Source organism: Carassius gibelio, chromosome A22 (genome assembly GCF_023724105.1).
Source record: "Carassius gibelio isolate Cgi1373 ecotype wild population from Czech Republic chromosome A22, carGib1.2-hapl.c, whole genome shotgun sequence".
Lineage (NCBI taxonomy): Eukaryota > Metazoa > Chordata > Actinopteri > Cypriniformes > Cyprinidae > Carassius > Carassius gibelio.
In genome coordinates this window covers 15,248,649-15,259,557 of record NC_068392.1, presented here as the reverse complement: position 1 = coordinate 15,259,557, position 10,909 = coordinate 15,248,649, and the positions used below count along the sequence as shown (strand labels likewise).

Below are 10,909 nucleotides of genomic sequence, written 5' to 3'. Positions count from 1 at the left end.
ATCCACAGCTGTGTCCCAGCCTTTTTCAGAATAGTGATCTAGTGCAAAGAGACCACGTCATGATTTAGCACAGGTCTAGTGAACCGGGGTGCTAATGAGAACTTCCTTGCTTTCTGCCCTTTTTAGAAAGTAAAGTCTCTAGAAGGACTTTTTTTTTACACTACAAACAATGTCCAACAGTGGATATACATAGACCATAGGACAATACTGTAATCTTTGCCTCTTTTTATTTATTATTATTATTATTATTTTCTGTCATAACCAACACACCTAAAATTATGTATTGTATTTTAATAATATTTGGTTTCTGGAATAAAATAAACTAATTTCACAGTTAGCATTTTATTCCGTTAAATGTTTTCACATTTAAATAATTGAAAAAAAAAATCATAAATTACATTTGGAAATGTTTATATTTCAGTTTTCGTTGGCTTTATAATCAAATTATTTTCATGGTGGATTTTCATTGATTGAGAGGCATTTGAAACGAAAATGAAAGCATGATAAAAAGCGTCTTAAGTGTTAAAATGACCGTTATTCATGCACCGCTCCAGCTGTCGTTGTGTTTATGTCTGTTTCTGAGGGGTTTCTAGTGCAGTTCTCCTGCTAATGTGGAACATTTTGTTCGGTGCTTGCAGTTTTAGTGTCATTTCTTAAACCGGATCTGTTTTCCTGCGAGTCAGGAACACTTTGGGATTGTCACTGTGAGTGTCACACAATCCCACCCAGTGTTTTGAGTCAAATGAAACCCAGACACGATATCCTTCAGCCAGCATACAGATCTTTAATAGGGCTTTGTTCCTGGGACTCTCAATGTCCCAGAGCTTTACAGTGAGAGAACCCAAGGCTTTGCACATAGACGTGCACCAGGGGCCTCATTGTCCCTCACAAAATGTTAATGGTCGGAAATGTTAATAATCTGTACATGGGGTTCTGGCCTTTGATGATCTGTTGACGAAACTGATCCGGCAGTTTTGAGTGACTGGTTAATGGCATTCCTCGCACTTGCTCTATCATTGGCTGGGGAGAGAATGAAAGTGTCCGGCAGCCCTCAGGGAATCCCAAATGGTCAAGTGCCTTTAACATCCCGGCTTCATGTCGTATTCCTCCAGCTTTACCACCAGCCCATTTGAGAACCCTTTTTTATCCACACTTTTTTTTTAGCCCGTTTGAGGGTCTGGCAGAAGCTCAGTGAGAGGGCGCGAGTGAGCTAACTTTCATTACCGCTGCTGATCCCAGAGGCACTGGAGGCCGATTCAAAACAACACGGCTGCACCCAAAGACCGGACCTCCATTGGGATTGAGTGCAGAGAAACCTCCTGTGAAGGACTCGTTGGATTTTTTTGTTGTGTGTGTGGGTAGAAATATATTTCTACCATGAAGCAAACTTGGGACAAGGGTGTTTTTGAGAACGGCCAGTCAAAAATTCCAGGGAATGTTGGGGAAGCTTCCACTGAACACCTCCAGAGGCAAGTAATGTGTTGCTGTGGGAAAGTAGTTTGTGTTGCATGGATTACATGTATGTAAAATCAGTTTACTTGTGAGTGTTTTGCCACAGTTGTAGATAAATTACATTTAAGTAGCTAGTACAGTAAGAAGTCTTCTAAACACTTGATGTCACTCGGTTTCTCTCAAGACACCGGGATGATGGATGATGGATTGGTTTGATGAGTGTAACTTGGGAGTTCTTTGCCAGAGTGTAATTCCACTGCAAGTCTGAGCAGTATTACTGTAGCCGAAGGTACTGCAAAAGTAACTATTTTAAATTTAATGCCATATCATTTTAATACAATAAACTGTTTCATTTTATTACATCATCAATCTAATACACTTTTATTTGAATGCATTTTTGTAATCTATTTTGTTGTCAGTTTACTTTTAAATTGACTATTTTTTTCTTTCTAACATTTGTTCTGTTTTAGCTAACGCTGGATATAATTCCTTGGTTCATTTAATAATAGAGCAGGTAACAAGTGTGATAATACTGAGAAAAAAAATCCCAGTTTATATTACGTGTTTTTTTTTTTTTTTTTTCATGTAATTAGTAATTATTTCCATTCCTTACTGATAATAATGGAATAAATAATAGTATTTATTGGAAATTGATCTGGTCAAATTTTGTGACAATAGTTAAAAGGACTTAAGAAGGCTAATTAAATTTAAATTTATATTCAGTTAAATCAGAAACGAATAAGTGTAACTTTAAATGTAATTATTAACATTACAGCTTTTATTTATTTTAAAACTGACATTTGAGAAGACAAAGTTGTTAATTTAGCTACAGAAGGTTTTGAAGTTATTTGTTCCGTTGTATTAATTGCAAAATTAACTTATTTAACACTCTTTAAAAAAATCATTCAAGAAAAGTAAACTTATGCTCTAATATGAGTTTTCATGTCTTGCTTGATAAATTATCTAAAAGTAAATATTCTCTTTAATGCAAGCACTCAAACATTTTTAAATGTAAAACACTGATTTATGGAAGAAAATAGGAAATGATGGAAGATAACTATTCCCTTTCTTTGTTTTGGCAAGTTGAATCACTTATTAAGAAAACCAAGAAAAGTGAAACACGATGAACTTTTTTTTTGGGAGTCATGTATGTGGCCCCGCTGAATGTTTTCAGCAGATGTTACTGGTGACAAACTGCTATTTGCTTGTAAAAGATAAATGCACACGGCATGATCAGTGCTGAAGTGTGCATGTGATGACCACATTCCTGCAGCATGCCTCTCTATGAAATCACTTAGCACTGGCATAATTCTAATCATACACAAAACACTTGTGTTCAATACTGTGATTTTGCAGTTAATATATATTTTGTATTCTAAGCAGTTGTTAAGATGGTTGCATAGGCGAGTTGTCTAAAGAACAACTGATTTTGTTTGAGGAGTACTGCGTAACTTCTAATTACGTGAGATCTAATACTGGCAAACAAAATTAGCCCTGTATACCGGACAAACATGGCAGTAATATGCAGTCTTGAGTGAAACCCCACTGTAGGGTCGCCAGTGGCCGATGTGTAAAATCTCGCAAATCTTCTGTGTGTGTGTGTGTGTGTGTGTGTGTTACTGACAGAAATGTGGACATAAATATTTTTGCAGCGCTAAAAAGGTGTCCATTTATGGTCGGGCCGTCCACTGATTCTATTTTAACCCATCAACATTCTCTGTTTTTGCACGACTCTTCCTGCGAGCAAGTAAAGGCTGTCTTACGTTGCATCTAACCATTCTACATTTCAATATTGATTTTGTGTGTGTGTCTGTATATATATATATGTAAATGTGTGTATGAAAAAAAAGTATAAACAGGGTTTAAGAAATTCACCCTTCCACAAATGTGGTTCCTCTTCTGTAAGTCACTTTAAATGTAATGTAAATTACTATTTTTTTCTGAGCTCATTGGCAGATAAATGTTTGTTCTTTTGTAATCATAATCTCACTCCATTTTGATCAGTTTCACAGAAAACAAGACTTATGTCATTTTGCTACTTGATTAAAGAATCTTTAGACATATGCACTGGAAAACAAAGTGAAGATAAAATAAAGATCAGTTCAGAAAGCACAGTAAAAGTTATTTCCATATTCATTGCAAATGTAACTATTAAAATCTTAAGCATTTTTTTTTTTTTTTACAAGGAATTAAAAATCAGTAGAGAATTATTGGAAGTTTATTTTCAAACCTTGAAGTTTTACTAATACAGCGCATTGGGTTTCTTTAATTTTCTTTACGTATTCTTAAAGGTCTTAAATATACCTTCATAAACCCTGCTAAAACCATTGTCAAACATTGATATATTTAAGCAACAATAGATATATTCAGGATTTTTCAAGTAAGTTGTAAAAGATTTTAAAGTAAACTTAATCTCTCAAGTTAACAGCATTTGCATTGTTGTGTGAAACGGAAATATTTGTATTTATAAACACTTCAAACACTATCAAAATTAATCCGATCGTCAATGGGTTAATTGTTAAACAACCCCTTCTAGGTTGGCTCCTGCATTAAACCCTGGGCTGCCTGTGTGTAGATCTTTGCAGCCAGCGCAAGGACTTGGGCTCTGACAGTGCGCTGAAAGATGGGGTATTTTTGATGGATTGTTTTTTAATAGCGCTGTGGGCCGCAGCATTAGAGCTGGTATTGTCAGGATGTATCAGGGCTTTTTCCTCTCGTCCGCCGCACAGTATCGCTCCCTCTCTTTTCCCATATATCCCTCCTCAGCTGCTCTCTCTATATCACTCTGCCAGCCCGACCCAAAGGGGGAAGTTGCCTCGTACCCCCGGGAACGTGAAGGCTGATGGGAGTCCCAGACGCCATTCTGGTTTATAGCACTTCTGAGTTTTCCGGATACTGCTGTAAACTGCCGTGTGAATATGCCCCTGGAAAGGTACATTTGTGTTTTTTGTTTTTTTCTTTCGTTTGTTTCACTTTTTTCGACTGCAGTGATGGTTGTTGGTGTTGTTTGACCACTGAACAGTTGGATCTAGAAGTTTCAAACCATTTCTTTAGCGATGGCCCGAGCGCTGTGTTGACCTTGGCTCTTCATAGCAAGCGTGTTTGCTGGTATTACAAGGGATGCTTAAATCACAGCTGGGAAATATGTTGTGAATGCCTTTGTCCCTTCAGCTCTTAAGACTAGCGGCTATCGGTTGCCTTTTGTCATTAGCTACATATGAAGGCATATGGTAACACAATGCTGCATGGAAACACTTGAGCTGTTTGATGTGTAGATGCAACAGGAGAGGCCTTTACAATTCTAAAACGACAGGAAAGAGCTGAACTTGAGTCCGTTCTTTGGTTCTGGGACAACATTTTCGTCAAAGTCTAAAAGTTAGGAGGTAAGAAAGGTGACCATGTCTGTATTGGGTTCAAATGGGCTTATAAGATCCCTAACTGGCCTTGCTAAGCTAACTGTTGCATTGCTGTTGTAGTTCTTTATAGGTGTTGGGCAACACTGGATGTTGGGAATGGCTTCCAATCATAAATTCATTCCCAATGTCCACAACATGGTTTCCATTGTCCAGATCAGTGGTTCTCAATTCCAGTACTCGCGCCCCCAGCTCCGCATATTCTGCATGTCTCTATTATTTAACACACCTGATCGTAGTCATCAGCTCGTTAGAAATGAGCTTCGTGCATAAACTGTGTTCCGATTGAAATGGTCCCTACTTAGTGTTCACTGAATAGGGAAATCTGTTGAAGTTTACTTGCAGTCGAATAGAACAAACGTCTGAAGTGATGCATTCAAAATGTGCAGAGTGAGGGGTCAAGAGAACTGGAATTGAGAACCGCATACTATAGACAATGGCGTACAAATAGGCAAAACCGGTTGTCATTGAAGAACTTAATTCGCAACCAAATAACCAAGGATTTCTGAACATTTGTGAAAAGGTTTTATCATCATGTGACAAGAAACAGAATGCCGACGCTATCATTAGCTTCATGTTTAGTAATAAAGTTGTCAAGCAATTAAACACTGCAATATAATTTGTTGTATAGGTGTACAGTCATCAACAGAAAATAATATCATCTTCAAACATTTACAAAAATAACTAAATTTAAGATTTTCGACTTTATTTTATTTGTTTTAAATAAATCATCATCTTTATTCTTCCATTCACTGCGTCGCCTTTTGATATCTCAGTGATCTTCACTTCACTTTTACTTCTGACACCATTTGGCTGAATCCTGAGGTTCACACCGTACGTCTGAATGTGCTTTGCTTCCTGCTGTGGCTTGGATCACATGAGAGTTTATTCAGGAAAGTGTTATCTCTCAAATATCAGCACTCGCCCTTTCAGCAACTATAAGATTGGTGCTGTCAGCTGCTTTGATCGATGAACAATGGAAAAAAACTAACAGCGATTAAATTATCAAAACCAGTTTGGTTGGTTAAATTGGGAAGTGTTAGTGTTTGGAATGACATCGACACAAGTGCGATTTCCTTCACATCCACGGACAAATGCAACAAATACAGTGTGAAAAGATTTGTAGACAAGGCGCCAGTTTAGCTTGGTGAAAAAGTGTTAGGCTTGGCCCTCAGCGGGTGTCAACCGCTATCAGCCTATTTGTGGTGACACTTATTTGTTTCCATCTTTGCAGAACTGTGGGATTCCCATAGTTGCGTTGAGGTTCAGGCCTCTGGGCATGAGTTCATTGCTTTGTTGACACGTAGAAACAACTGGGCTAATCTAGAAGTTAAAGTTTGACAGTTTTATGGCACTAGCAACTTCTGCTGTTTCACTTAAAGGACATTTCTGAACTTGGAACTAACATATTTGGAAGTAAAAGGAACTCCAGAAATTCTGAATTTAAAAGTACATCACAACATTGCATTGGGGATATAATGACAACATGTATAATTGTATGAAATAACTTGCTTAAAGGGGTCATATGATGCTTTTTTAAAAGATAATTATTTTGTGTTTTTGGAATATGTTGACATGCTTTTAATGTTCAAAAAATTTTTTTTCAAAAACTGTACATTATTGTAGCTCATCTATGCCCCGCCTCTCTCAATCACATCCCTCCTCCTGACAAGCACAGTCTGCTCTGATTGGCCAACTGACCTAATGTATTGTGATTGGCCGAACACTGCAAGTACTCATTGTAAATGAACCACCCCTTTCCATAATCACAAGCTTCAAAATAAATGTAAAGAGGGTTAATAAAGTATTTAGTTTTACCTTAAGTTCAAGCGTGGGAGTGTAACAGTCGCATGACAGACACATTGATGAAGCTCGTATGTGTTTGCAGTACACAAGCCACGGATGGTTAAGACTGCTGACTCACTCACACTGTGACTCACACTCTCATTCATTCTCTCACTAACTCTCACTCACACTCATTCACTCACTCACACGGTCACTCTCTCTCACATTCTCATTCACTCACACTCTTTCACTCACTCTTTCACTCTCTCTCACTCACTCTCTCACTCTGTCACTCACACTCTTTCTCTCACTCTCACTCACTCACACTGTCTCTCACTCTCACTCACTCTCTCTCACACTCTCATTCAATCACACTTTCACTCACTCACGCTGTCTCACTCACTCACACTCTCACTCACTCACACTGTCTCTCACTCTCACTCACTCTCTCTCACACTCTCATTCAATCACACACTCTCATTCACTCACACTCTCACTCACTCACACTGTCACTCGCTCATACTGTCACTCGCTCACACTCTCTCACTCGCTCACACTGTCACTCGCTCACACTCTCTCACTCTCACACTCTCACTCACTCACACTGTCACACGCTCACACTCTCACTCACTCACTCGCTCACACTCTCACTCGCTCACACGGTCACTCACACTCACTCACTAACACTGTCACTCTCACACTCAGTCACTCACTCGCTCTCACTCACTCACTCGCTCACACTGTCACTCACTCACTCTCTCTCACTCGCTCACACTGTCAATCGGTCACACTCTCACTCACTCTCACTCGCTCACACTGTCACTCACTCACACTCTCTCACTCACTCGCTCACACTGTCACTCACACTCACTCACTAACACTGTCACTCTCACACTCAGTCACTCACTCGCACTCACTCACTCGCTCTCACTCACTCACACTCTCTCACTCACTCGCTCACATTGTCACTCACTCTCTCTCACTCGCTTACACTGTCACTCTCTCTCTCTCTCTCTCTCTCTCACACACACACACACACACACATACAATGCGCAAATGGGAGTGTTCAAGCGAGGCATTGTAAGGGGGCGTGGCAGACTTTGATAAAGAATATCTTTTTGGATTTGAGACTTTATTCTTTGCTACTTTACAGATCTTCTTTATCTACCAAGAGCTTGTGACACTTCAAAGAGAAAGGAAAATGTATAATCGCATCATGTGACCCATTAAAAAAATCTTTCGTTAATTTGTTCATTCTATTTTTATTTTGTTCTATCCGTATATCGATTTTTTTTGATTGTTCGTTCCTTCTATCTATATATCTCATTTATCTATTGTTCATTTGTTACATCTATCATTAGTTTTATGTATCGTCCTGTCATTCTGTCAGTATATATCTAATGTTAGTTTTCCCATCTATTGTTATTACCTATAAATCTAAATACATATGTATAATTATATTTTGAACTGGGAAGCAGAAAAAACCCCAATAATAATAAATATATAAAAATAAACCTATATTTTAAATAAGCCAAATACTTGACCCTGAGGTCTGATGGAAATTCTCTGCTTTATGTATCATTTGTGGCTTAATCAAATAAATAGTGCCAACTCATCCACCCCCAAGTGGATGATTTTTTATTTTTATAAAAAAACTGCATCAGATGCCATCAGAAATGGGCAGTCAGCCCTGGTAACTGCTTCACACCAACCCCGATGCGGTTTCTCTTTTCAGAAAGTGCTCGATGTGACGTCACTGACAGCTCTATATCTGTCTGATTGAATTATTTGTAATGAGCTCTGCTGTTGTGGTCGTCCTGCTGTGTGCCCAACATATGCTGAGAAACACGTCAGCCAAGTGAAAAGGTCCCTGGGTAAACGTTGTCTAAAATTAAAGGAGGTGTTTATCCGATTTTAATTGGACGTCTGTCCCCAAGCAGAATCGAGGCATGAGGCAAGTCTGCCTATAAACTAGATTTAGCCTTTATTTGATTGTTAAAATACAAGGTCCTCCAGGGACAGAAGTAAAAATCATTGCCATGCTGCTGTAGGTACATTCAGTGTTCAATGTCAAAGTTTTTTTTGGCATTGTGTGTCTGTCTGATAACCCTTGACAATACTGCATCACATTTCACATTAAAGTCAATATGGTTTCCTCAACTTTATCTCAGTGCTTCCTTTAGGTTCCTTTCCTATTTTGTCCACCACATCCCAATCAGTTAATGACCCTTAATCCTGTATGCTCCTTTTAACTCCAATATATTATCCTTTTTAAAAAAAAGAAAAAAGGAGGGGTTCTGTCTATAATTTACATTCATTATTAAGTCATGTTAGACCTTTATACCTATATATGTATGTATGTATATATATATATATATGTGTGTGTGTGTGTGTATGTTTTTTTTTTTTTTTTTTGTTTTTTACACATTATACTTTTTCCCCATTTAAAAGAAACTCAATTATTAATCATGGTTAGTTAACTTAAGACACTTAGTGCTTGAGATTCAGGTTTATTATTTTGTGACTCCTCTCGGCTAAAAGTGACAATTATTATAATTTTATATATAATTACACTTATTAATAGGTTCTCTGGTAAATAAACTGTTAGCATTCTCTCATGCTTGGCACCATCACACGTCGAGAATAACCGTAAGCCATTTTCATCATAATAAGTGTTTCAGATCAAGGTTGATTGAATTTCTAACACCTCGTGTGCTCTATGAAATCTTTACAGGGTTTAGTATAGGCTTGTAAGTGTTAAGTACTGTGCTAAATATTCCTTTTGTTGCTTTTTGTTTTATGGTGTTTTCACACATTCTCTCTTATCAGGACTTCAGTATAGCCGTGTTTCCACTGCTGGATCTAAATAAAGTGCCAGGTAAAAAAAAAATGCCCCTCAGAAAGCCCCTGCTGGCGATGTACTACTTTTTTTCAAAGTTCCGCAACTTTGGGGGGCGGGACTTGGGCGCTAAACATGCTGATAACTATAACTATGTTCAAATGAAAATGAAAGGAGGCAGTGGTATTTGATATCCTATTTCGTTTTATTGTAAATCTACAGTGAGGAAAATAGCAGTAGCCAAGGTCAGCTGACTGATGTTATCAAGTACGCTGCTGTTTGCAGAATTACTGGATTTGCGTCGTCGCGGACATCACACTTCGGAGTCGAATGCGCAAAGTGTGATCTACCGAGGAAGTCCAAAATTTGGTGTACTTAGTATTGAGAAAAGCACCTACAGTAAACCTACGTCATCAGTCTATTTGCCTAATCTTTATGGTACTTTAGACCGCAGTGGAAACGCAGAAAGCAACAGGTCTGGTACAATTGTTCTGGGTAATTTCGGTGGAAACCCGGCATATGTCGTCGAATGTCACTTTAAGTTCAGCTAAAACAGATGTGGCCTGACCAAAGGAAGTTCAGGGCTCACCAATGTGCTTTTGTCTGCAAACGACCCCAAGATAATTCTGTCATGTTTTCAGGTAATACAACAATTTAAGCTGTGTTGAGCATCAATGGAGAAAGACAATAGTCAAAATGTGAAAGTCAATAGTCTAAATAGTGTACCATCAACTAGATGGGAGTAACTGACTGACTGAAGTGTGCTGGACATTCCTCTGGACGGCTTTTAAAAACTAGTGAAACCAAAGAGCCCTATGTGGGAACACCGTCTCTTGTCAGCAGGTGATTGTTTGTTTATCACTAAATGGCACATTCAGAAGAGACACACGCCTATGTTTCCCTTCATCAGTTATATACTGCCTCCACCTTCCTCGTGGTGCGCCTTGACACTTCTAGGCCCTAAATTCTCGCTTTATTAATTCTAAACTCTGACAAGTCATGGCTGATTTGTGGTGTATTCAGATACAGATCAACATACAATATGTGATGAGTAATCTTCTTTTTCCATTCTAAGCCAGTGTAAGGTTCATCCACATGTGAAAGAGAGACGGGCCTGCCAGCAGGTTGCACTGAGGTCTCATGGTCTGGCCAGGTGCTCGGTGTATAAATTACCAGGCAGGGCAGCTCCCACTGCAATGCCCACATTTGCCAGCAGGTGCTCTGAAGGGAAGAAAACAGCAGGGGTCCATATATTTTAATACTGGCCATATGTAATTTTAGATCCTAACTGCTGCCGACGTTAATGGAAAGCAATGCCTGATATTCCTTATGGACTAACAGCGGTGTTCGTCTCGATGTTCGATCACATGACCCCCGTCTATAGTGTGTACTGTGTGTGCAACATTTTGTTGACTTGCTG

General features: G+C 38.7%; 1 protein-coding gene across 2 annotated transcripts in view; it reads left to right on the top strand.

Moving 5' to 3' along the window:
- The first annotated feature begins 1,019 nt into the window (after positions 1 to 1,019).
- LOC127943439 (RNA-binding protein 20) overlaps positions 1,020 to 10,909 on the top strand; it is a 57,048-nt gene continuing 47,158 nt past the window's right edge. The window contains exon 1 of one of the 2 annotated variants that reach the window (XM_052539910.1): positions 1,020 to 1,469. In XM_052539910.1, the coding sequence (XP_052395870.1) occupies positions 1,378 to 1,469 (92 nt within the window). In that variant the 5' untranslated portion in view covers positions 1,020 to 1,377. Of the gene's footprint in view, positions 1,470 to 4,181; positions 4,385 to 10,909 lie in introns of those variants that run through there. The other variant, XM_052539911.1, reaches the window with a different exon arrangement.